The sequence below is a fragment of the Scyliorhinus canicula genome, chromosome 17, assembly GCF_902713615.1.
Source record: "Scyliorhinus canicula chromosome 17, sScyCan1.1, whole genome shotgun sequence".
NCBI classification, from domain to species: domain Eukaryota; kingdom Metazoa; phylum Chordata; class Chondrichthyes; order Carcharhiniformes; family Scyliorhinidae; genus Scyliorhinus; species Scyliorhinus canicula.
The window spans coordinates 101,509,446-101,537,025 of NC_052162.1; the positions used below are offsets into that span (position 1 = coordinate 101,509,446).

The 27,580-nt window shown below is 45.7% G+C and overlaps 1 protein-coding gene across 1 annotated transcript in view; it reads left to right on the forward strand.

The window, feature by feature from the left end:
* The window catches only part of dnaaf6 (dynein axonemal assembly factor 6), a 94,351-nt gene extending 70,799 nt beyond the window's left edge, over positions 1-23,552 (forward strand). The window contains exons 6-7 of the mRNA XM_038774585.1: positions 12,833-12,918; positions 23,235-23,552. Coding sequence (XP_038630513.1) covers positions 12,833-12,918; positions 23,235-23,364 — 216 coding nt within the window. The 3' untranslated portion in view covers positions 23,365-23,552. The remainder of the gene's footprint in view (positions 1-12,832; positions 12,919-23,234) is intronic.
* The last annotated feature ends 4,028 nt before the right edge of the window (positions 23,553-27,580 follow it).

The window sequence follows — 27,580 nt, forward strand, 5'->3', positions numbered from 1 at the left end:
GTCACTGTGGAATTTGCACATTCTCCCTGTGTCTGCATGGATTTCCTCTGGGTGCTCCGGTTTCCTCCCATTGGCCAAAGATGTGCAGGTTAGGTAGGTTGGCCATGCTAAATTGCCCCTTAGTGTCCAAAGGTGTGCAGGTTGGTGCAGTTATGAGGGAGTGGGCCTAGGTGAGGTGCTCTTTCGCAGGATCAGTGCACACTCCATGGGCCTCCTTCTGCACTGTAGCTATTTTATGGCTAACTACGTTTATATTGTAGCTTTAGCTTAGTATAACTTATCAAGGTACATAACAGGAGCTTTACCAGACAAAGTTGAAACCAAGGCTCATAAGGAGATATTAAAATATATGACAAATTGCTTAAAGCATTATATTTTAAAGAGCATCATAAAGGACAAGAGAGTTGAGAAGAGGTGTAGGGAGAGAATTCCAGAGCTTAGGGCTTTGGTAGCTGAGAGCATAGTGTTACGACACCCTGCAACAAGTGCGCAGTCAATTCCAGCTCCCCTTGACCTGGAGCCGCAACATCATTGAATTAACAAATCATTCTTAGAGATATACCTGAAGCCTTTGTCCCTTGGCTGCCCAATAATTACAATCATCAGGATTTTAATTTAAACACTTGCGTTTTAGTAACAACAAGAACTATAATGAAATATGCAGCAAATGTAACTGGTTAACTATCATCTAATTCCGAATCTCCCACTTTAAAGTACCCTCCACTGACTATATATATATATACACATATATACACACACACACAAACACAAAACGAACAAACACAGGGGAAGAGAGGGGTGAAAATAATAAGTAAAAGGAAAAAGAGTCTTTGTTTCAGATTGTTGTCTTTAAACAGACCTTCTTTCAAAGTAAGCTTTCCGATCCAGCCTCTGTTTTCAGCTTATAACGGTTTCACTGTAGATTAATTAGTTCAGGTTCAGAAGTACATCAACTCACAGGGCAGCATGGTGGTGCACTGGTTAGCATTGCTGCCTCACGGCTTCAAGGTCCCAGGTTCGATCCTGGCTCTGGGTCACTGTCCGTGTGGAGTTTGCACATTCTCCCCGTGCTTGTGTGGGTATTTGCCCCTCAATTGGAAAAAAATGAATTGGGTACTCTAAGTTTTTTAAAAACTCAGTCTTTCTGGAGAGACAGAAAAGAGGGAGCAAAGGCCTTGTCACTGTGTGTCTAGGTCTCAACTCCGCTCTTCTCAGCTCTCTGGAAATTGTCCCACTCATCAAGATCCAATCACCACCTATTACCAAGCAGAATTTGGCCTTTTGACCAATTCATTGGCCACCAGCCAACCAATCAAACAGTCCTACACCATCTCTTGAATGTTACAAAGTCTGGGTCTTGCACCACATACTAAGTTTTAACTTCTTGAATTCATCGTTCTCTCTGCTTCTTGTCTTAAAGATACATGACACATCCATTGATCAAATTATAACAGCAAAAATAAAGGGGGGATAAGGGAATCATTAGAAAGTCAGAAGGGGACTGGCTCTACCGAACCGACAATACTACCACTGGACGTACTGGGGACAGAGGTAGGATGGGGACTCTGGAGCGAAGCACTGAGCAAGGCGAACTCCACCTCCTCCTGCGCAAGGCTAAGCCTAGTGCAGCTCAAAATGGTGCACAGAGCACACCTGACCAAAGCCCGAATGAGCAGGTTCTTCCCAGAGGTTGAGGATAAATGTGAACGGTGCCAGAGGGGCCTGGCCAACCATACTCACATGTTTTGGGCTTGCCCCAAGCTTGCTGGGTTCTGGACAGCCTTCTCCGAGGCAATTTCCAAGGTTGTGGGGTGAGGGTGAAGCCATGCCCAACAGTGGCAATCTTCGGAGTACTGGAGCAGCCAGAGTTACACATGGGGAAGGGGGCCAACGCACTTGTTTTCGCTTCCCTAATCATGCGCCGGAGACTCCTGCTCGGCTGGCGATCGGCAGCACCACCCAAAGCTGAGACTGGCTCGCTGACCTCTCGGAATTTCTCTACCTGGAGAAGATTAAGTACGTCCTCCTTGGGGCAGAGGAAGGCTTCCTGGATACTTGGGGGCAGTTTGTTGGCCTGTTCCAAAACCTGTTCGAGGCCAGCAAAGAGGAAAAAAAGATGAGGAACCAAAGGACTGCGCAACCCAGGGGAGGGAGGGGGGAAGGAAGGTGGGGAAACCACAAGAGAAGAGGAAGAGTGCTGAAGCCAAGGGAGGACGGAGGGGGGAGAAGAAGGGGGGTAATCATAGACGGTTCCAGAGGGCAACAAAATGTACATAGAATTAGTTAAATGAAGGACAAAACAAACCTCTCTTAAGTAAATTAGCTCGGGCAAGTAAAAAGTAATGTATATACACAACAACTGTTTATAAATATGAGAAAAGCCAATAAAAAGATTTTAAAAAAAAGAAAGGACTCTTACAATAGCTACCAATGATGGGGCAAAGCAAGTCAATGATGTGAAAAAAGACAGAATTCGGGGAGTGTAGACACCTCAAGAGATAATGATAGGCAGGACTGAGGCTCTGGAGGGATTTGTAAAAAAGGATGAGAATCTTCTATTCAAGTCAGTACAGTCGGTAGGTCAACAAGCCATTGGCAGCAGCTGATTATCAATTTGAGGATGACGTCTACTCAGATTTGAGAGTTTCGGCCATGGTCTTCCTGTGATGAACAGGCCGATTCTCGACCCAAAGACCGTTGGACTCAGGAGGAAGGATGTCCCATGAGGTAGTTTGATGGCGAGTGCAGAATTTGCTTCCTTTTCTTTATTTCTCTGCACTGTGTATTCATGTTTGTTCCTAGTTGGAACAATGTCATTTTAAGAGTCCAATCACGTAACCTAATGATGACACATTGGCTGTTTGTGCAGGCAAACGGGCAGTCTATCCTAACATTCTGTGGCGTAAACCCTTTGTTTATACCTCCATGGTCTGTAAGCCTACCCTTTAAATATACCACAAAGTAAACTGGTGAGGAGGAGGTCAGAACCACACTGGAGAAGTAAAACAAAATATAGAAAAATCGTTAATCCATGCGCAGAAATCTGAAAAGGATTAAGAAGCTAAAATCTACGCTACACCAAAGGAGGGGGTGTCAAATACCGGTAGGAGCCATCAAAGGAACTGAAACATAAATGTAGGTTTTGGAGGAAATAACATTGAATAGAAGCTCGCTACACGCCCTGCCTGTAGAGTTCTGAACACTACAAAGAGCACTGCGCATTGGTATGTGCACTACGGTATGCATTGTTTGTACAACATGCAAGAAACAATACTTTTTACTGTATACTAATACATGTGACAATAATCAAATAATAGTTTAGAGCTGGTGGGAGAGGAGGCAGTCCAAAACTCAGAAGGAAACAGGCTGAGCTCAGAAAAAAAGAGGCAAAGTAGTGGTAAAATGTGTGGGGTACACTGTTTGCACAAATCCTTTCCATAGGAAAAATGGCAGTCACGTTTGGCACGATGGGACCATATGATGAGAACACCGAGCAGTGGAGCTTATACACTGAAATATTCAATTTGTTTGTGCAAGTGAATAAATTTGCGACAGATATTGTAGTCCTGAGTGGGCAGCACGGTAGCATTGTGGTTAGCACAATCGCTTCACAGCTCCAGGGTCCCAGGTTCGATTCCCGGCTTGGGTCACTGTCTGTGCGGAGTCTGCGCATTCTCCCCGTGTGTGCGTGGGTTTCCTCCGGGTGCTCCGGTTTCCTCCCACAGTCCAAAGATGTGCAGGTTAGGTGGATTGGCCATGATAAATTCCCCTTAGTGTCAAAATTGCCCTTAATGTTGGATGGGGTTGCTGGGTTATGGGGATAGGGTGGAGGTGTTAACCTTGGGTAGGGTGCTCTTTCCGGGAGCCGGTGCAGACTCGATGGGCTGAATGACCTCCTTCTGCACTGTAAATTCTATGTAAAAAAGTTCTATGTACAAGGTTGGGGGAAGGGGGCTGCAGGGAAGACAGTCAACTTCCTGCAAAAACAAGTTCGAAAACCTGATCAGATTATGGCGATATTGCAAGGTCATCTCATTCTCATCTACATCTTTGGTCAATGCTGAGAGGTTCAGGTTCCATCAATGTAACCAACAAGAAGATGAATCATTCATACTGTTGGTAGCTACGTTGAAGAAACCAGCTAAATACTGTGAATTTGGAGACGTCTTGAACAACACTATTAGAGACCAACTAGTGTGTGGGTTAAGAAGCAAAGCTATCCAAAAAAGGCTGTTAACAGAAAGCAACTTAAACCTAAAGAAGGCTTTCGATGTTGTGATCTCTATGGAATTAGCAGCTAAGGCAGGCAACAATTAGTTTGAGCGCTAGAATCCATAAAATGTCATATTTGAAATTGTAACCGATGTGCAAAAACCAGGCACACAAGCAGCAGACTGCTGGTGGAAAGATGCAAAATTAAGGAATTTTAGAAAAAAGGGGCACATTGAATGTGTATATTGTGGAAGGAAACAAGAAGATCAAAAGAAGAACTACAAAAAGCAAGAACCAAGTGTATCAAATAGAAACTAAATAGAGAAAAAAGGATCCATGTGATACAAAAAGGGCACAAAAATGAACCAGAGTCATAGTCAGATGATGAACTGTTGTTGAACATACTGGCCATTGTAGGTGAATCAAATCGTTACTGGGTCACTACTTTCCTGGCCAGACAACTGGTGAAAATAGATGTGAACACTGGATCAGGAGCTTTGTTGGTACCAGAAACTACAACAATACACCTTAAAACCCTCAAAGATAGTACTAAAAAACTATACTGGGAACTGGGTCCGAGCTATATCGATGTAAATGCGCAGCACAGGCAGACTTGTCCTTGCACATGGTTAAAGATAGCTGTCCAGCCCTATTGGGGCAAACCTGGCTGGAGAGAATCAAGACCTGGGCCAAGGTGAATCTCATAGAACATAGAACAGTACAGCACAGAACAGGCCCTTCGGCCCTCAATGTTGTGCCGAGCCATGATCACCCTACTCAAACCCACATATCCACCCTATACCCGTAACCCAACAACCCCCCCCCCCCCCTAACCTTACATTTATTAGGACACTACGGGCAATTTAGCATGGCCAATCCACCTAACCCGCACATCTTTGGACTGTGGGAGGAAACCGGAGCACCCGGAGGAAACCCACGCACACAGGGGGAGGACGTGCAGACTCCACACAGACAGTGACCCAGCCGGGAATCGAACCTGGGACCCTGGAGCTGTGAAGCATTTATGCTAACCACCATGCTACCCTGCATGTCGGAGTCCGAAGCATGTATACAGACGATTTTAAATAAACATGCCAGTCTTTATTGGAGAGCAAAGAATCATGAAAGAGATCACAGTCAAGCTTCAGTCAAGCTTTCAGAATGAAAGCCAAGAAAACTGAAAGGCTGGATCAGTGCCATACGCCATCGAGCATAAGGTCGAGGCAGAATTAGAGAGGCTAGTCAAGACGGGGTCCTCGAATCCTTTAATGTAAGTGATTGGGCCACGCCGATAGTACCACTGATGAAGAAAAATAGTTTTGGTACGCATTTGTGGCAATTTTAAAGTCACAATTAATCCTGTGCTGTGTGAAGAACAGTACTCTCGGCCTTTAATTGATGGTTTATTTGCTGGGTTGGCTCGAGGTCAGCATTTCACTATTAGCATACAGCACAGAAGGACGCCATTCGGCCCATCGGGTCTCACCGGCTCTTGGAAAGAGCGCCTTACTTAAGCCCACACCTCCACCCTATCCCCATAAGCTAGTAACCCCACCTTTTTGACATTAAGGAGTAATTTAGCATGACCAATTCACCTAATCTGCACATCTTTGGCTGTAGGAGGAAACCGGAGCACCCGGAGGAAACCTACACAGACACTGGGAGAAAGTGAAAACTCCATACAGACAGTCACCTAAGGTTGGAATTGACCCCGGGAGCCTGGAGCTGTGAGACAGCAGTGCGAACCACTGTACCACCCCTCCCACCATCGGCAATCGGAACTCAGCTCCAGTATAATCGTAATTCGGTTCCAATACCATTGGAACTCAGCGGAAATACCATGGGAAATCGGAACTCAGCTAAAATACCATCGGAACTCAGCTCCAATACCATAAGAAATCGGAACTCAAGGCAGCACGGTGGGGCAATGGGTTAGCCCTGCAGCCTCACGGCGCCAAGGTCCCAGGTTTGACCGGCTCTGGGTCACTGTCCATGTGGAATTTGCACATTCTCCCCGTGCTTGTGTGGGTTTTGCCCCCACAACCCAAAAATGTGCAGGTTAGGTGGATTGGCCACACTAAATTGCCCCTTAATTGGAAAAAAAATGAATTGGGTGCACTAATTTTTTTTCTTTTTAAAGAAATCAGAACTCAGCTCCAATACCATCGGAGCCACAGGTTTTGTTACTTATCGTCCATTGGTTGCTTATTGCAGTTCTCCCATCGATGATGGTTCACCCTTGGAACGTACTCAAGACTACTAGGTTCAAAATTGTATTTCCAGCATTGGTGGTTGACATTATCATACTTAAGAAGAGAAACTCCATTCTGTGCGTGATAGGCATTTTGTCCATTTGATTTTGCTCTATATGTGGCCTTGATCGTTCAAAACAACTTTGCATATCATGATGGTCATCATATTGTTGGATCCCTTGGTATCTCTCTTCCTACAATGCCTTTGTGACTTGCGACCTAAGGTTGTTCTGCAAGACAGTGAAGTCTACTCATTTTGACTCCAGGAGATGGCATGGGTAGCACAGTAGTTAGCACTGTTACCTCACAGCTCCAGGATCCCAGGTTCGATTACGGGCTTGCGTCACTGTCTGTGCGGAGTCTACATTCTCCCCGTGTCTGCGTGGGTTTCCTCCAGGTGCTCCGGTTTCATCCCACAGTCCAAAGATGTGCAGGTCAGGTGGATAGGTTAGGTGGGGTTACTGGGTTACGGGATAGGATGGAGGTGTTAGCTCAATTAGGGTGCCCTTTCAAAGGGCTAGTGCAGACTCGATGGCCTGAATGGCCTCCATCTGCACATTACATTCTATTATTTTATGATTCTAAGGTCACAGGTTTCAGCATCACTTTTACCAGTTAGTCCTGGTGACAATAATACTCAAACTCAATGGTCTAGGCAAAAGAGTCCAGTGCAGCTGATTTTAGTGAGCCCACATTTTGATCCACAATTATGGAGGTTTTCCAGATTACTTGTGAATGCACTTGGAATTCCTCTCCTCAGTCAGGCCACGTTATGGCTGAGACATTGATCTTCTTCCCCTTGGACTTTGTGGTATCTTGATGTCATGGTGCGAGGTATGTTTTTTGGGGGTTTTTTGTTTATTTTTGTTTTGTTTGTTTATTGACACGTTGTACCAAGATACAGTGAAATGTATTGTTCTGCGTACAGTTCAGACAGATCATTGCATACATGAAAAAATACATAAGGCAAACACAAATACATAATGTAAATACATAGATACAGGCATGGGTGAAACATACAGGAGTGCAGTAGTACTCAGTAGAGAATGTCAGTTCAGTCCATAAGAGCGTTGTCTCGGAGTCTGGTAACAATGGGGAAAGAGCTGTTTAAGAACAAAGAACATTACAGCACAGGAACAGGCCCTTCGGCCCTCCAAGCCTGTACCGGTCATGATACCACCCTTGACCAAAACCCTCAGCATTTCCTAGTGCCTTATCCCTCTATCCCCACCCTATCCATGTATTTGTCGAGAAAAGAACGTGCGTGTTCTCAGACTTTTGTATCCCCTGCCTGATGGAAGAAGTTGGAAGAGTGAGTAAGCCGGATGGGAAGGGTCTTTGATTATGCTGCCAGCTTTCCCAAGACAGCGGGAGATGTACAGTTGCCATACCAGGCTGTGATGCAGCCAGATGGGATGCTTTCTATGGTGCATCTGTAAAAATTGATAACAGTCAATGTGGACATGCCGAATTTCCTTAGTTTCCTGGGAACGTATAGGCGCTGTTGTGCTTACTTGGTCGTAACGTCGACATGGGTGGACCAGGACAGATTATTGGTGATGTGCACACCTAAGAATTTGAAGCTGTCAACCACCTCCACCTCGTCCCCATTGATCAGACATGAGTATGTACAGTACTTTGCTTCCTGAAGTCAATGACCAGCTCTAGTTTTGCTGACATTGAGGGAGAGATTGTTGTCATTACACCACTCCACTAGGTTCTCTATCTCCCTCCTGTATTTTGGCTCATCGTGTTCGGGATCCAACCCACTATGGTGGTATCATCAGCAAACCTGTTCATGGAGTTGGAACCAAATTTTGCCACACAGTCGTATAGGGAATATAACAGGGGGCTAAGTATTCGGCCTTGCAGGGGCCCAGTATTGTGGACTATCGTGGAGGAGTTGTTGTTTATTCTGACTGATTGTGGTCTATGGATCAGAAAGTCAAGGATCCAGTTGCAGAGTGAGGAGCCAAGTCCCAGGTTTTGGAGCTTTAATATGAGCTTGGCTGGGATTAAAGTTGAAGGCGGAGTTGTAGTCAATGAATAGGAGTCTGATGTAGGAACCCTTGTTGTCGGGATGGTCCAGGGAGAGTGTAGGGCCAAAGAGATGGCGTCTGCTATGGAACAAATGTATGTGAATTACAGTGGATCTAGGCATTCTGGGAGTATGGAGTTGATGTTGTTTAGGATGGAGCTAGGGCATCAGGCATTTTGAGAAAGCAATTTTCAGTTCTGAGCTGAATGAAACTGGGGCCATGATTAACCTCTCAAAGCACTTCATTATGATCGGTGTCAAGGTCACTGGACGATAGTAGTTGAGGTTCTTCTTTGGCACCGGTATGATGGTGGTCTTCTTGAAGCAGGTGGGGACCTCGGAACGGAGGAGGGAGAGGTTGAAGATCTGCCAGCTGGTCCACAAAGGATCTGAGTGCACCAGGGACCCCATCTGGATCAGTCGCTTTCCGAGTGTTCACTTTCAAAATGGACGATCTGACTTCTGGGTATGGATGTGTCCGAGGCTGCTGGGGCAGTTGACAGCGGTTTGATGGTTTCCTGCTCGAACCGAGCATAAAATGCAGTGTTCTTCATGGATTAAACAAGCCAATGATCTGTCCAGCATATATCAGTCCACTTGGATCGAGTGATAAAGACATCACTTAGCTCTTTGACCAAAGAATGACATCATCCAGTAGGTGCCAATGCTTTGATCTTGGACACCTCCATGTGGTTTGATAGGTTTTTGCTTGAAGGGCAGCACGCTGGCACAGTAGTTAGCATTGCTGCCTCACAGCGCCAGGACCTGAGTTCAATTCCAACCTTGGGTTACTGTGTGGAGTTTGCACTTTCACACCATGTCTGCGTAGGTTTTCTCCGGGTGCTCCAATTTCCTCCCGCAGTCCAAAGATGTACAGGTTAGGTGGATTGGCCGTGATAAAATTGCCCCTTAGCCTCCAAGGATGTGCAGGATGGGTGGGTTATGGGGTGGGCTCAGGTATGGTGCTCTTTTAGACAGTCGGTTCAAACTCGATGGGCTGAATGACCTCCTTCTGCACTGTAGGGCCAGCACGGTAGCATTGTGGATAGCACAATCGCTTCACAGCTCCAGGGTCCCAGGTTCGATTCCGCCTTGGGTCACTGTCTGTGTGGAGTTTGCACATCCTCCCCGTGTGTGCGTGGGTTTCCTCCGGGTGCTCCGGTTTCCTCCCACAGTCCAAAGATGTGCAGGTTAGGTGGATTGCCCATGATAAATTACCCTTAGTGACCAAAATTGCCCTTTAGTGTTGGATGTGGTTGCTGGGTTATGGGGATAGGGTGGAGGTATTGACCTTTGGTAGGGTGCTCATTCCAGGAGCCAGTGCAGACTCGATGGGCCGAATGGCCTCCTTCTGCACTGTAAATTCTATGAATATTGATAAGCCGTTCTGAACAAACTTTGTCAGCACGAGGATGTTGTGTTATGTACTTTGGGATAACACAGGCTGCAACTCGATGCAGCTTCGACCAAAAGATACTCCAGACCTTGAAGTAAGTTCAATGTGGTTTATTACATAGAGCATAGAACTGTACAGCACAGTACAGGCACTTCGGCCCACGATGTTGTGCCGAACTACTCTGAAACTAAGATCAAATCAACCTACTCCCAATCATTGTAATACACTTCATATGCCGATCCAATAACCACTTGAAAGTTCCTAAAGTGTCCGACTCCACTACCATAGCTGGGAGTGCATTCCACGCCCCAACCACTCTCTGAGTAAAGAACCCACCTCTGACATCCCTCCTATATCTTCCACCATGAACCTTATAGATGTGGCCCCTTGCAACGGCTACATCCACCCGAGGAAAAAGTCGCTGAACGTTCACTCTATCTATCCCTCTCATCATCTTATACACCTCAATTAAGTCACCTCGCATCCTCCTTCACTCCAATGGGAAAAGCCCTAGCTCCCTCAACCTTTCCTCATACGACCGACCCTCCAATCCAGGTAGCATCCTGGTAAATCTCCTTTGCACCCTTTCCAATGCTTCCACATCCTTCCTATAATGAGGTGAGCAGAAGTGCACACAATACTCCAGATGTGGTCTAACCAAGGTCTTGTACAGTTGCAGGATAACCTCACGGCTCTTAAACTCAATCCCCCTGTTAATAAACGCGAACACACTATCAGCCTTCTTCACGGCTCTATCCACTTGAGTGGCAACCTTCAGAGATTTATGGACATGAACCCCGAGATCCCTCTGCTCCTCCACATTCTTCAGAACCCTGCCATTAACCCTGTAATCCAAATTCAAATTTGTCTTGCCAAAATGAATCACCTCGCACTTATCAGGGTTAAACTCCATCTGCCACTTTTCAGCCCAGCTCTGCACCTATCAATGTCTCTTGCAGCCTACAACAGCCCTCCACATTATTCACTACTCCACCAATCTTGGTGTCATCAGCAAATTTACTAACCCAACCTTCAACTCCATCATCCAAGTCATTGATAAAACTCACAAATAACAGAGGACCAAGACTGATCCCTGTGGTCCACCGCAGGTGACTGGACTCCAGGATGAAAATTTACCATCTACCACCACCCTCTGTCTTCGATGTGATAGCCAGTTACTGATCCAATTGGCCAAATTTCCCTATATGCCATGCCTCCTTACTTTCTGCATGAGCCGAACATGGGGCACCTTATCAAATGCTTTACTAAAATCCATGTATACATATACAACTATTTACTTAGTTACCTCCTCAAAGAATACAATCAAACTTGTGAGGCAAGACTTACCCCTCACAAATCCGTGCTGACTATCCTGGATTATGCTGTATCTTTCCAAATGATCATAGATCCTATCCCTCAGGACCCTTTCCAATAATTTACCTATGACCGAAGTGAGACTAACCATGTCTATAATTCCCTTTCCTGAACAAGGGGACAACATTCGTCTCTCCAGTCTTCTGGCACTATTCCTGTAGACAGTGAGGACATAAAGATCAAAGCCAAAGGCTCTGCAATCTCATCCCTAGCCTCCCAAAGAATCCTAGGATATATCCCATCAGGCCCAGGGGACTTATCTATCCTCAGGCTTCTCAAAATTTCTAACACATCTTCCTTCCGAATATATACCTCCTCCAGCCTACCAGCCTGTATCGCACTATCCTCCTCAACAACATGGCCCCTCCTTTTTGAACACTGAAGAAAAGTATTCATTTAGGGCCTCTCCTATGTCTTCAGAGTCCATGCACATGTTTCCACTACTATCCTTGACCGGCCCTAACTTCACCTTGGTCAGTCTTTTATTCCTCACATAAGTGTAAAAAGCCTTGGGGTTTTCCTTGATCCGACCCGCCAAGGACTTCTCTTGCCCCCTCATAGCTCTCCTAAGCCCTTTCTTGAGCTCCTTCCTAGCTATGTTGTATCCCTCAAGTGCCCTAACTGAACCTTATTTTCTCATCCTCACATAAGCCCCCTTTTTCCTCTTGACAAGACATTCAACCTCTTTGTAAACCATGGTTCCCTCACTTGACCATTTCCTTCCTGCCTGACAGGGACATACATATCAAGGACACGCAGTATTTGCTCCTTGAACAAGCTCCACATCTCAATTGGGCCTATCCCTGACAGTTCCTGTTTCCATCTTATGCTCCCCAATTCTTGCCTAATCGCATCGTAATTTATTGAACCATTAGCACAGTTCTCTATGAGTTCAACTCTCCTGCTAATCTTGCTATAGTAACTCAGTCTAACTAACCAGTCTGCTCTCAGCCACGTGGTGGGTGTGATGCTTCTGATCTGCCCCTATCCTACTCTCTAAGTGTCGCCTGTGGAAAGAGACAGAGCATGTGTGCCCTGTCCTTATATATGGGTTGTGTAATGTCACCTCTGGTTGTCTTGACTGCCCATTGGTCGTGTCCTATTCTATGTGTTCATTAGCTGTATGTCTGCATGTCATAACGTCTCTGGTGCTCCCTCTAGTGTTTACTTAGTCGTAGTGTTAACCCCTTGTGTATTTACAGTGATGTATATCACCACAGAGGACACCATTTGAATTGGCTTTTCTCACCCCATTTTTCCCAATGATTCCACTCCAGATATCGGAGTCAGGGTCAACCTGACAAGGGTGATCTTTTCTAATTTTGCGATGGCAGCGAGGACTTCATCAAGGTCAGAATAAAAATGATCCTTCATATCAACATTGGAGTGGAGAAGTGTTAATGGCAGGTGGTTGCGTTTGACTGGCACAGCCACAATGGGCCGAATGGCCTTTTACATGGAAACAAAAATGCTAAAATTATTTAGCAGTTTTTGTTCACTTGAATTGTTTTAATATCCTGTTGATCACTTTTTATTCATATTATTGAAATTAATTTTCAGATAAAAATCAAGCTGCCTGACTGCAAACCAGCAGATGTCACTCTGGACATCAAAGAACGCTTTCTGGCTCTTCGATCACCCGTCTAGTAAGTGAGAGACTGCTGAAAGGTCTTCCTGTGGAATATCACCAAGTCATCGAATCATGGAATTTACAGGGCAGAAGGAGGCCATTCGGCCTATCGGTCTGCACCGGCTCTTGGAAAGAGCACCCTACCCAAGCCCACACCTCCACCCTATCCCCATAACCCAGTAACCCCACCCAACACTAAGGACAATTTACCACGGCCAATCCACCTAACCTGCACATCTTTGGACTGTGGGAGGAAACAGGAGCACCCGGAGGAAACGCACGCAGACACGGGGAGAATGTGCAGACTCCGCACAGGCAGTGACCCAAGCCAGGAATCGAACCTGGGACCCTGGAGCTGTGAAGCAATTGTGCTAACCACTATACTACCGTGCTGCCCAAATTTGTGTCTATTTGAGACACAAGATCAAATCTGTACTCTCAGTCCAAATCTGGCCAATCTTCACCTAGCCTGTTGTGAGTGCAGAAAGTTTTTTTAACCCTGTTACAAACATAGAAAACAGAAGCAGGAGGAGGAAATTCGGCCTGCATAGCCATTCATTATGATCATGACTATCATCAAGTTCAATACCCTGATCCCCCATTCACCCCATATCCCTTGATCTCTTTCGCCCCAAGAGCTATATCCAATACCTTCCTGAGATTACACACGTTTTGGCCTCAACTACTTTCTGTGATAGCGAATTCCACAGATTCACCACTTTCTGGGTGCAGAAATTTCACCTCACTCAGTACCCCTTATCCTCAGACTAAGACCCCTGGTTCTGGACCACCCACCATCTGGAACATTCGTTCTGAATCTACCCTGTATAATCCTGTTAGAATTTTATCAGCTTCTCTGAGATCCCCTCTTTAATGACTTAGGCCAGGCCTTTGAGATTGGCCGATTAGAATATGAGTTCCCTGATTAGTGGCCCAATCAGGGAATCCCTTTCTCTGTAAAAACCGGGAGTGTCAGATCCTGAAGACAGACAAAGCTGTGGAAGAATCTCGGGAATGTCGGACCAATCTGAAACGAGGAATCAAGAGGGCTAAAAGGGGTCATGAAATATCTTTAGCAAACAGGGTTAAGGAAAATCCCAAAGCCTTTTATTCATACATAAGGAGCAAGAGGATAACTAGAGAAAGGGTTGGCCCACTCAAGGACAAAGGAGGAAAGTTATGCGTGGAGTCAGAGAAAATGGGTGAGATTCTTAACGAGTGCTTTGCATTGGTATTCACCGAGGAGAGGGATATGATGGATGTTGAGGTTAGGGATAGATGTTTGATTACTCTAGGTCAAGTCGGCATAAGGAGAGAGGATGTGTTGGGTATTCTAAAAGGCATTAAGGTGGACAAGTCCCCAGGTCCGGATGGGATCTATCCCAGGTTGTGAGGGAAGTGAGAGAGGAAATAGCTGGGGCCTTAACAGATATCTTTGCAGAATCCTTGAACACGGGTGAGGTCCCAGAGGACTGGAGAATTGCTAATGTTGTCCACTTGTTTAAGAAGGGCCGCAGGGATAATTCAGATAATTATAGACCAGTGAGCCTGACATCAGTGGTAGGGAAGCTGCTGGAGAAGATACTGAGGGATAGGATCTATTCCCATTTGGAAGAAAATGGGCTTATCAGTGATAGGCAACATGGTTTTGTGCAGGGAAGGTCATGTCTTACCAACTTAATCGAATTCTTTGAGGAAGTGACAAAGTTGATTCATAAGGGACGGACTGTAGATGTCATATACATGGACTTCAGTAAGGCATTTGATAAGGTTCCTCATGGTAGGCTGATGAAGAAAGTTAAGTCTCATGGGGTCTAGGTAGCTAGCTAGATGGATAAAGAACTGGCTGCGCAACAGGCGACAGAGAGTAGTAGTGGAAGGGAGTTTCTCAAAATGGAGAACTGTGACCAGTGGTGTTCCACGGTGATCTGTGCTGGGACCACTGTTGTTTGTGATATACATAACTGATCTGGAGGAAGGTATAGGTGGTCTGATTAGCAAGTTTGCAGATGACACTAAGATTGGTGGAGTAGCAGATAGTGAGGAGGACTGTCAGAGAATGCAGCAGAATATAGATAGATTGGAGAGTTGGGCAGAGAAATGGCAGATGGAGTTCAATCCGGGCAAATGCGAGGTGATGCATTTTGGAAGATCCAATTCAAGAGCGAACTTTACGGTAAATGAGAAAGCCCTGAGGAAAATTGATGTGCAGGGAGATCTGGGTGTTCAGGTCCATTGTACCCTGAAGGTGGCTGCGCAGGTCGATAGAGTGGTCAAGAATGCATACGGCATGCTTTCCTTCATCGGAAGGGGTATTGAGTACAAGAGTTGGCACGTCATGTTACAGTTGTATAAGACTTTGGTTTGGCCACATTTGGAATACTGCGTACAGTTTTGGTCGGCACATTACGAAAAGGATGTGGATGCTTTGGAGAAGGTGCAGTGGAGGTTCACCTGGATGTTGCCTGGTATGGAGGGTGCTAGCTATGAAGAGAGGTTAAGTAGATTAGGATTATTTTCATTAGAAAGACAGAGGTTGGCGGGGGGACCTCATTGAGGTCTACAAAATCATGAGAGGTATATACAAGGTGGATAGCAAGAAGCTTTTTCCCAGAGTGGGGGACTCAATTACTAGGGGTCACTTGTTCAAGGTGAGAGGGGAAAAGTTTAAGGGAGATATGCGTGGAAAGTTCTTTATGTAGAGGGTGGTGGGTGCCTGGAATGCATTGCCAGCGGAGGTGGTAGAGGCGGGCACGATAGCATCATTTAAGATGTATCTAGACAGATACATGAATGGGCAGGGAGCAGAGGGATACAGGTCCTTAGAAAATAGGTGCCAGTGTTAGATAGAAGATCTGGATCGGCGCAAGTTTGGAGGGCCGAAGGGCCTGTTCCAGTGCTGTAATTTTTCTTTGTTCTTTGTTCTATATCCTCTGGACTCCCAGTTCAGACAGCAAGCTGAATGCACCTGGTTGTTCGGCTGTTGGTTTTGTAAATAAAAAGAATTCTGGTGAAGGGACTGCTGCCTCCGTGGACTTATTACACCCTCTCACTCTTTTTAAAAATAAATTTAAAGTACCCAATTCATTTTTTCCAATTAAGGGGCAATTTAGCATGGCCAGTCCACCTAGACTGCACATCTTTTGGGTTGTGGGGGTGAAACACACACAGACATAGGGAGAATGTGCAAACTCCACACGGAGAGTGACCCAGAGCCAGGATCGAACCTGGGACCTCGGCACCGTGAGGCAGCAGGGCTAACCCACTGTGCCACCGTGCTGCCCTCCCTCACTCTTCTGAACTCCAATGAATATAATCCTAACCGATTTAGTCTCTCCTCGAATGACAGTCCTGCCATCCCAGGAGTCAGCCTGGTAAACCTTCACTGACTCCCTCCATAGCAAGAACGTCCTTCCTAAGATAAGGGCACCAAAACTGCACACAATACTCCAGGTGTGGTCTCACCAATGCCCTATACAATTGCAGTAAAACATCTCTATTCCTGCACTCAAATCCTGTTGCTATGAAGGCTAACATACTATTTGCCTTCTTTACTGCCTGCTGTCCCTTACATTCAGGGACTGATACACGAGGACACCAAGGTTTTGCTGAGTATCCACCTCTCCTATTTACACCCATTCAAATAGTAAAATACCTTCCTATTTTTGCCAGCAAAGTGGATAACCTCACATTATAAAGCATCTGCCATGCATGTGACCACTCACTCCGCCTGTCCTAATCCCGCTGAAGCATCTCTGCATCCTCCTCATAGCTTACCATCTCACCTATCTATGAATCATCTGCAAATTTAGAGATAATACATTTAGATCCCTCATCCAAATGGTAAATATATAACGTGAACATTTGGGGTCCGAGTATAGTCACTGCCTGCCAATCAGAAAAAGACCCAATTATTCCAATTTTTGTTTCCTGTCTGCTGACCAGCTTTCTGACCATCTCAAGACACTAGCCACAATCCCCTGCACTTTAACTTTACATATTAATCTGCTATGTGAGACCTTGTCGAAAGCCTTCTGAAAGTCTAAATAAACCACTTAAGAGGCTGACAAGCTGCAGCACTTATAAGCACACCACTCCCCACACACATTCATTCTAGACAAGAAAATGGCATCCCGAAGAGTGGCACCCCGTTCACAGATGCGGAGCTCATGACTCTGCTGGATGCCATAAAAGAGAGACGGGGAACCCTGGTCCCCAGAGTATGAAGGAGGCTGTCATCCACTGCCGTACACCTGATATGGGCGCAAGTGGCAGAGGGCGTTAGAGCCATGGGCCCCACTGCCAGGATGGACGAGCAGTGCAGGAAAAAACTGCGCAACCTTCTCAGAGTGGCAAGGGGAAGTAACCAGCACTGTGCCCCAGGCACCAACACCTGTACACCCCCACCCACCCGAAGGGCGACCGAACCACACCCATCGGCAGCGTACACGCTTCCCACCCTGCAACACATGCTCTGCAACACATGGCCACACAGGCTACCAGCTGCCCACCCCTGGTGCTGCCCATGTTTGACTGGCCAGCAACGTGTAGGTTCTGTCTCTGCCAGGAGAAGGCAGCGCACAATCGCAGGAAAAGAGAGAAGACTAGAGGGGGCCTGCTGACCCTCCAGCTCCTCCATCTCAAGACACTACCTGTAAATCTCGTGCACTTTAGCTTTACATATTAATCTTCTATGTGAGACCTTGTCGAAAGCCTTCTGAAAGTCTAAATAAACCACATCACAGGTTCTCCCTGGTCAATTCTACTAGTTGTTCAATGGGCAGCATGGTAGCATAGTGGTTAGCTCTGTTGCCTCACAGCGCCAGGGTCCCAGGTTCAATTCCCGCTTGGGTCACTGTCTGTGCGGAGTCTGCACATTCTCCCCGTGTCTGCGTGGGTTTCCTCCGGATGCTCCGGTTTCCTCCCACAAGTCCTGAAAGACGTGCTTGTTAGGCGAATTGGACATTCTGAATTCTCCCTCAGTGTACCAGAACAGGCGCCGGAATGTGGTGACTGGGGGATTTTCACAGTAACTTCATTACAGTGTTAATGTAAGCCTACACATGACAATAATAAAGATTATTATTTTTATTAGTTACATTTTCAAAGAACTCTAATAGATTTATCAAACATGATTTTCCTTTCATAAATCCATGCTAAATTTGTCTGATTACACCACTGCTTTCCAAATGATGTGCTATGAAATCCTTGATCCCAGCAACTTCCCAATTACCAACGTTAGGCTCACTGATCTACAGTTCCCTGTTTTCTCTCTGCCTCCCATTTTGAATAGCAGGGTTACATTCGCTATGCTCCCATCTTTCGGAACCAATCCAGAGTCCAAAGAATTTTAGTAAATGACCACCGATGGATCAATTATTTCTCGGGCCATGAAGGTCCGGCCCTGGAGATTTGTCCGTCTTCAATCCCATTCATTTCCCCAAAACCATTTCTTTACTAACACTAATTTCCTTCACCTCCTCACTAAAACTTGTGTTTCTCAGAACTTCCAGTATATTATTCATGTCTTCCTTTGTGAAGACAGAAGCAAAGTACGAATTTAGATCCTCAGCCATTTCTTTGTTCCCTGTTATAAATTCTCCCGTTTCTGGCTGTTTTTATCAATTTGTTTCTCTTTTCATACCTATTGACTTGATACTTTTATATATTTTATATACTTATATACCTTTATATACCTATAGGGGGGTCGGCATGGTGGCACAGTGGTTAGCACTGCTTCCTCACAGCGCAAGGGGCCCGGGTTCAGTGAGGCTTTAGTGAGTCTGTGGAGTTTGCACTCCCCCCCCCCCCCCCCCTCCATTTCTGTGTGTATTTCCTCCGGGTGCTCCGGTTTCCTCTCACAGTCCAAAGATTAGGTTAGTTGAATTGGCCATACTAAATTGCCCCTTAGTGTCCAAAAGGTTAGCTGGGGTTACTGGGTTGCGGGGATGGGGTCCGGGCCTGTGCTTAGGTAGGGTACCCTTTCCAAGGTTTGGTGCAGATTCGATGGGCAGAATGGCCTCTCTGCACTATTCTATTCTAAACTTTATATTCAGTTTTTATGTTCCCCGCTAGTTTACCTTCCAATTCTTAATCCAATTCCAGTTCTTTATTTTCCCCTTCTTAATCAATCCTTGGTCTGCCGAAGATGAATTTTAAACTGTTCCCAATCCTCAGGTCTTTGCTTTTTCTTGCTAATTTGTATGCATCTTCTTTGAATCTAATATTATATCTAATTTCCCTTGTAAACCATAGTTTGGCCACAGTTCCCTTTCTAATCTTGCAGCAAATAAACAACTTTTTGACTTCACCTGTTCATTCCTTGAATGCCGGCCATTGCCTGTCCACTGTCCTTCCTTTTAGTAATGTTTCCCAGTCCGTCATAGCCAGCTCATGCCTCATACCATCACAGTTGCCTTTATTAAGCAATCTATAGACTGTCTGCAGATCCTTTGGCGATTTAAAAAAATACCTGTTTCTATCGAGAAATGTTGGGAGAAGAAATCATGACTGTTTAAATTAAACCCCTATGACTTTCTCTAAAAAGGGTTTTTATTTGTCTTATGTATGTTGCAAGGAAAGATTAAGAGTTACTTGGGATTTATTGGTGTTGATAGTTGTAAAGATGTTTACTGTGGGTTTAAAAAGTGTTAACTAGTTTGATAAATAAACATTGTTTTAATTTAAAAGTACTTTAACGCTCTGTTGCACTACACCTCTAAAGTAGGCCCATGTGCTCCCCATAACCACAATCTATTAAAAGTTGTGGGTCAGGTGAACTCCATGATACACTTTGGGGTTCTCTAAACCCTGGCCCATAACAAGGTTCAGAACCCTGGTCTCAGAATCAACTACCTCACTATTCACCTTGATAAAGAATTCTACCATACAATGGTCACTCATTCCGAAGGCTTCTCTCACAATTAGATTGCCAACTAATCTTTTCTCATTGTACAACACCCAGTCCTGGATGGCCTGTTCCCTTTTTGCTCCTCAACGTACTAGTCCAGGAATCCATCCCGTATACACTCCAGAAATTCCTCCTCTATTGTACTGTGACTAATTTGGCTCACTTAATCTATATGCAGATTAAAGTCACCCATAATCACAGATGTTCCTTTATCACATGCATCTCTAATTTCCTGTCTAATGCTATTCCTAACATTTCCATTACAGTTTGGTTGTCTGCATACCACCCCTACAAATGTGTTTTGCCCCTTGATGTTTCTTCACTTGAACCAGACAGATTCCACATTATCTGTGCTAATTTCTTTTCTCAATATTGTGTCAATGTCTCCTTTAATCAACAATGCAACTCCACCACCTTTTCCTTTCTGTAGTCCTCCCTAAAAACGGAATAGTCCTCAATGTTTAGTTTCCATCCTTGGTCACCTTGGAGCCATGTCTCCGTAATCCCAATTATATCATCTCCCTTTACATCTATCTGCGCAATTAATTCATCCATTTTATTCCGGAATGCTCCACCTGTTCAGGTACAAAACCTTAACGCTAGTCCTTTTAACGTTCCTAGTCCTGTCCCTACTATTTTTTACTGTGCCATTATCTGACACAGGCCCTTGATTTCTCTGCCCATTTTCTTGTTCTCCTTTCTAACTTTTTCTCTTGGTCTTGATTCCCCCTGCTCTAAATCCTTACATAGGCTCACATCCCTCTGCCTTATTAGTTTAAACTCCCCCCCCCCCCCCCCCCCAACAGATCTAGCAAGTACCCACCAAAGGCGTCAGTCCCAGTCCTGCCCAGATATAACCTGTCCAGTTTCTACAGGTCCCACCTCCCCGAGAACCAGTCAAAATCATAATCGTTATTGGTGTCACAAGTAGGCTTACATTAACACTGCAATTAAGTTACTGTGAAAATCCCTTGGCGCCACATCACGGTGCCTGTTCGGGTGCAATGAGGGAGAATTCAGGACGTCCAATTCACCTAACAATTACGTCTTTCGGGACTTGTGGGAGGAAACTGGAGTGCCCGGAGGAATCCCGATGTTCCAATGCCCCAGGAATCATTGGGGTTTAATTTAAACAGCCATGATTTCTTCTCCCAACATTTTTCCATAAACAGAAATGTGTTTTTGGTTTCTGATTTTCCCCTTCGTATTTCCCAACCCCTCAGTTTTGGTGTGATCCAATGTCTATTAATAACTTCACAGCAAACTTAAAATAGGGTGAACTAAAAGTTTATTTTACACACTCGAAAGATGGGAGGGGGTGTCGGTATGTAGCCCCCCATATATTTAAACTATAAAGAAAGGATAGAAAGAGGTGCAGGGCCAGGACCACAGGAAAGAAAATAATTATTGTTTTGCGTAAGTCCATTGACCAGAATCAGTGATGTATTCCTTCATAGAGTGAACAGTTTGAAGACTGATGCTGGATAATCCACTTTTGCAATAGTGATAACTTCCACGGTGAGAGAGGCACACAATGGCAAATTAGTCTTGTAGGCGCTGGCACAAATAGTTCAAAAGTTCCAGTAGAAACAATGTAGGTGGGGAACCAAGGTATTCAAAAACTTGGGCAAGGTCCTTTATCTGCTGCTGCTTGCTAGATGGAAAATGGCAGTCAGCCTTCTCTTAGCTCCACAAGGCTATATATATAGTGAGGTTTTAGCCCTCCAATGAGCACACTCAATTATCAATATATTATGATAAATTTTGTTTCGAAAATTAATGAGTCATTGAGTCTGCGCCGGTCACAAACAACCATCTGAATATTCTAATCCCATTTCCCAGCACTTGGACCATAGCCTTGTATGCCTTGGGATCGCAAATGCACATCTAAATACTTCTTATATGTTATGAGGGTCTCTGTCTCCACCATGCTTTCAGGCAGCGAAACTCCCACCATGCTTTGCGTAAAAAGGTTTTTCCTCACATCCCCTCTAAACTTCCTGCCCTTCCCTCTGGGCATTGATCTCTCTGCCCCTCATTATTTTACACGTCTCAATCATGTCCCCCCCTCAGTCTCCTCTGCTCCACGGAAAACAATCCAAGCCTATTCAATCTCTCTCATAACTAAAACTCTCCAGCCCAGACAGTACTGCCAAGGTGCCAAGCTGGCATTTGTAGCGCGTGCGTATTCAGGCTGTGGATGCCCTTCATGGGTGTTGGCAGGGAAGCAGGGAGGGCTGGGGACCCTCCCATAGTGTGGTTGGGATGGTGGGGAAGGTCAGGGTTCGCTTCAGGGTCCTCCGGGATCGGGACGCCATTTTCTCTCTCTACACTGAGGAGTTCCGGCGAACGGAGCTTCCCACTGTAAAAACTGGGCTATGTGCGGCGTCAGCTGCACGGTCCCGTTCAGGCCCTTTATACAATGTGACTCGCGTTGAATGCCATGTGTTTCTCAGCACTGCAAGTGTCGGGAAACAGGCACCTAAAAGCGCTCGCTATGGGACTTTGTTCCCATTTGGATGAATTGTGCCCTTCGTCTCCCAAACAGAGAATTTTGCCCTCTGTTTCTGTTTTCACAGATGCAGCCAAACCAGTTGCTTATTTCGAGCATTGTGTTTTTAGTTCGGATTTCCAGCATTGGCAGTAATTTGCATCTTATGAAAAATTGGCATTTACATGACATGTTGCACAATGTTCCAAAGCATTTTGCACTTTATGATTACTTTTCAAGAATAGGTACTGATGGAGTGTAGAAACCATGGCAGTGAGTTTACGCAGAGCATACTCCAACGAACATCTTAATCACCAAATGTTTTCGTTATATTGATTGAGGGATAAATAATTTTAAGGGCACCGTGCAGAACCCCCCCTGGTAGGTGGGGCCATGGTTCAACATCTTATTTGAAAGATGGTACCTCAGAGAATGCTGCACTCCCTCAGTACTGCACTGGAGTGTCAGGCAAGTCTTTGTGTTCAATGTTTATCAGCGATAGAGTCGTCCTGCCCACAGTCTGAAACGTCGGAGTTTGGCTCCACCAACCCTGGAAGCCGCACTGATTTTGTGAATGTCAGGTAATTAGTTGCCTGAAGCCATGGCTTCAACACCCCGAGGCAGGGTATCCCGCCTCCAGAAGTATCCAGCCACTGCCTCTGATCATAGAGAGCTGGGGTCTCTGATCACAGACCAGGGTGGGGGGTGTCTGATACAGAGAGTGGGGGGGTGTCTGATCACTGAGAGTGGGATGTCTGATCACCGCGAGCGGTGAGGGTGGGGCCTGATTACAGAGTGCAGAGGGGGGAGGTCAGATACAGAGAGCGGGGGAGTTCTCTGATATATGAGCAGAGCGAGTGGGGGTCTCTGATCTGGAACCTATTGAGTGCTCTCTGCGGTCTTATCTTCCTGACTTTCTCTTGTTTTGCAGTAAACTGGGATTGCACCTGCCCCATCCAGTGGACAGTAAGAATGGAAAAGCTCAGTTCATCACCGACACTCATGTGCTGGAAGTCACTTTAACTATGAAGAGAGAGTTTGATTTCATTAACTTTGCTTGAGCCAACTAATGAAGATGAGGAACCTCAGGTGCAATAGAGTCAGATTAAAATTGGTGACAGATACTGGTGTGTCCCCCTTTGTTTTCCTGGACTGTCTGTCTGCATTTAATCGTTATTTATTTAAAGAGGGAGTTGCATGTAAACACCTCATTCAGATGGTAGAATGCGATTAAAGAATTACACCACCATCTTTGCTCTGTGCAATAAAATCATTACCTGGCGCAGGAAACAAATGTAAAATTTCATACTGAGCACAGAATCTTTCTGCTGATGAACTATATGATTTGTTTAGAGAGAAGCATCCCAGGTTGTTAACAAGAGAGACCTTCCACATGTATTGGGATCTCATTCTTATAGTCATATCCTAAATAGATTTGATTTGTAAAGTAAAGTACTGCTCTATTACAGTTACTTTTTCCTGTCATTTGCATTTTGAAATTTGGAATAGTTTGATCAATGCTAATCATTTAATGACAGCAGTGCTGTGCTTTTGATGTGTGTTAAAACAATTGGAGATGAGGTATTAGGTTGGACTATCAGGGAGATGGATGCCCCCTGCAGCTCCTGGTGAAATGTATAATCAGTCCAGCTCCCTAATAACACCAGGCGTAGCACAAAACTCTGCATCATTCAGTAGGACGAATCTCAATTGCGCAATAAAGAGGGCTAAAAGGGGTCATGAAATATCTTTGGCTAACAGGGTTAAGGAAATTCCCAAAGCATTTTATTCGTATGTCAGAAGCAAGGGGGTAACTAGAGAAAGGATTGGCCCACTTAAAGACAAAAGAGGGAATTTATGCGTGGAGTCACAGGAAATGGGTGAGATTCTTAATGAATACTTTGCATCGGTATTCACCAAGGAGAGGGACAAGACGGATGTTGAGGCTAGGGATGGATGTTTAAATACTCTCGGTCAAGTTGTCATACGGAAGGGGGAAGTTTTGGGTATTCTGAAAGACATTAGGGTGGACAAGTCCCCAGGACCGGATGGGATCTATCCCAGGTTACTGAGGGAAGCGAGGGTCGAAATAGCTGGGGCCTTAACAGATATCTTTGCAGCATCCTTGAGCACGGGTGAGGTCCCAGAGGACTGGAGAATTGCTAATGTTGTCCCTTTGTTTAAGAAGGGCAGCAGGGATAATCCAGGGAATTATAGACCTGTGAGCTTGACGTCAGTGGTAGGCAAACTGTTGGAGAAGGTACTGAGGGATAGGATCTATTCACATCTGGAAGAAAATAGACTTATCAGTGATAGGCAGCATGGTTTTGTGCAGGGAAGGTCATGTCTTACAAACCTAATAGAATTCTTTGAAGAAGTGACAACGTTAATTGATGAGGGAAGGGCTGTAGATGTCGTATACATGGACTTTAATAAGGCGTTTGATAAGGTTTCCCATGGCAGGTTGATGGAAAAAATGAAGTCGTATGGGGTTCAGGGTGTACTAGCTAGGTGGATAAAGAACTGGCTGGGCAACAGGAAACAGAGAGTAGTGGTGGAAGGGAGTGTCTCAAAATGGAGAAGGGTGACTAGTGGTGTTCCACAGGGATCCGTGCTCGGACCACTGATGTTTGTGATCTACATAAATGACCTGGAGGAAGGTATAGGTGGTCTGATTAGCAAGTTTGCAGATGATACTAAGATTGGTGGAGTTGCAGATAGCGAGGAGGACTGTCAGAGAATACAACAAAATATAGATAGATTGGAGAGTTGGGCAGAGAAATGGCAGATGGAGTTCAATCCAGGCAAATGCGAGGTGATGCATTTTGGAAGATCAAATTCAAGAGCGGACTATATGGTCAATGGAAGGGTCTTGGGGAAAATTGATGTGCAGAGAGATCTGGGAGTTCAGGTCCATTGTACCCTGAAGGTGGCAACGCAGGTTGATAGAGTGGTCAAGAAGGCATACAGCATGCTTCCTTCATCGGATGGGGTATTGAGTACAAGAGTTGACAGGTCATGTTACAGTTGTATAGGACTTTGGTTCGGCCACATTTGGAATACTGCGTGCAGTTCTGGTCGCCACATTACCAGAAGGATGTGGATGCCTTGGAGAGGGTGCAGAGGAGGTTCACCAAGCTGTTGCCTGGTATGGAATGTGCTAGCTATGAAGAAAGGTTGAGTAGATTAGGATTGTTTTCGTTGGAAAGATGGAGGTTGAGGGGGGACCTGATTGAGGTCTACAAAATTATGAGAGGTATGGACAGGGTGGACAGAAACAAGCTTTTCCCAGGAGTGGGGGTGTCAGTTACAAGGGGTCACGATTTCAAGGTGAGAAGGGGAAAGTTTAAGGGAGATGTGCGTGCAAAGTTTTTTACGCAGAGGGTGGTGGGTGCCTGGAACGCTTTACCAGCGGAGGTGGTAGAGGCGGGCACGATAGCATCATTTAAGAAGCATCTAGACAGGTATATGAATGGGCGGGAACAGAGGGAAGTAGACCTTGGAAAATAGGAGACAGGTTTAGATAAAGGATCCGGATCGGCGCAGGATGGGAGGGCCGAAGGGCCTGTTCCTGTGCTGTAATTTTCTTTGTTCTTTGTTCTTTGTTCATAGCTTGGGTTGGCTTGAAATTGATAATGGTCAGCCCGGGAGAATATTGTGAGATTGCGCTGAAAGGAATCTTTCAGCAGTCCCTTTGATCGAGGATGACTTGCTTTGACTCCGGTTCAATGTTTCCTATAATGGCTGATAGTTCCAGTGCACAATCTGTGGACTCTGCCACATGTGGATCAGGTGATGTTTAAAGGGTTTGGTCGATGGTTTGTTTGGTGGTCTGTGTGCTCCCTCTGATACCTCGACTTCACCCCCGCTCGTTCCCGATGAAGTCTCTCGATGTGTTTGATTTTGTTTTATTTGATTTATTTATTATTGCCACATGTATTAGTATACAATGAAAAGAATTGTTTCTTGCATGCTATACAGACAACGCATACCGTACATAGGGAAGGAAGGAGAGACTGCAGACTATAATGTTACAGTCATCGCTAGGGTGTAGAGAAAATATCAACTTAATATGAGGTAGGTCCATTCAAAAGTCTGATGGCAGCAGGGAAGAAGCTATTCTTGAGTCGGTTGGTCCGTGACCTCAAACTTTTGTATCTTTTTCCTGACGGAAGAAGGTGAAAGAGAGTATGTCCGGGGTGTGTGGGGTCCATAATTATGCTGGCTGCCTTTCCGACACAGCGGGAAATGTAGACAGAGTCAATGGATGGGAGGCTGGTTTGTGTGACAGACTGGGCTACATTCACGACCTTTTGTAGTTTCCTGCGGTCTTGGGCAGAGCAGGAACATACCAAGCTGGTGATGGCTATTACCTCCTCGGTGGAGAAAGGCAGATTTTGGGCTTTAGCGTAGTGGGCGAGCCGGGTGACCCCCGGGTGGCAGAGGTCATTCTGGATAGGTTTTAGGCGGTCGTCTTGCGCGCTGGCGCACGTGCCGCGGGACAGGGCATCTGGGGGCTCGTTGAGCTTCCCCAGTCGGTACATAATAACTAACTTGTAGGTGGAGAGTTCGATCCTCCACCGTAGGATCTTATCGTTTTTAATTTTGCCCCTTTGTGAGTTGTCAAACATGAAGGCTACCGATCTTTGGTCGGTGATGAGGGTGAACCTCCTACCTGCGAGGTAGTGCCTCCAGTGACGTATAGCTTCCACGATGGCTTGTGCTTCCTTTTCGACTGAGGAGCGTCGAAGTTCCGAAGCGGAGAGGGTTCGGGAGAAAAAGGCGACTGGTCTCCCAGCCTGATTTAGCGTGGCTGCGAGAGCGACCTCTGAGGCATCGCTCTCTACCTGAAAAGGGACGGATTCATCCACCGCCCGCATGGCCGCTTTGGCGATGTCCTTCTTGACGCAGGTGAAGGCCTGGCGAGCCTCATCTGATAGAGGAAAGAGTGTGGCCTTAAATAGTGGGCGGGCTTTGTCCGCATACTGAGGGACCCACTGGGCATAATAAGAGAAAACTCCCAGGCACCTTTTGTGGGCCCTGGAACAGTGAGGGAGAGGGAGTTGTAAGAGGGGGTGCATAGGGTCCGGGTCGGGGCCCAGGACTCCGTTTTCCACAACATAGCTGAAGATGGCTAGCCTGGTCGTGCGGAAAACGCATTTCTCAGTGTTATACGTGAGGTTGAGTTTCTGGGCAGTCTGGAGAAATCGATGGAGGTTAGTGTCATGGTCCTGATGATCATGGCCGCAGATGGTGACTTTGTCCAAGTACAGAAAA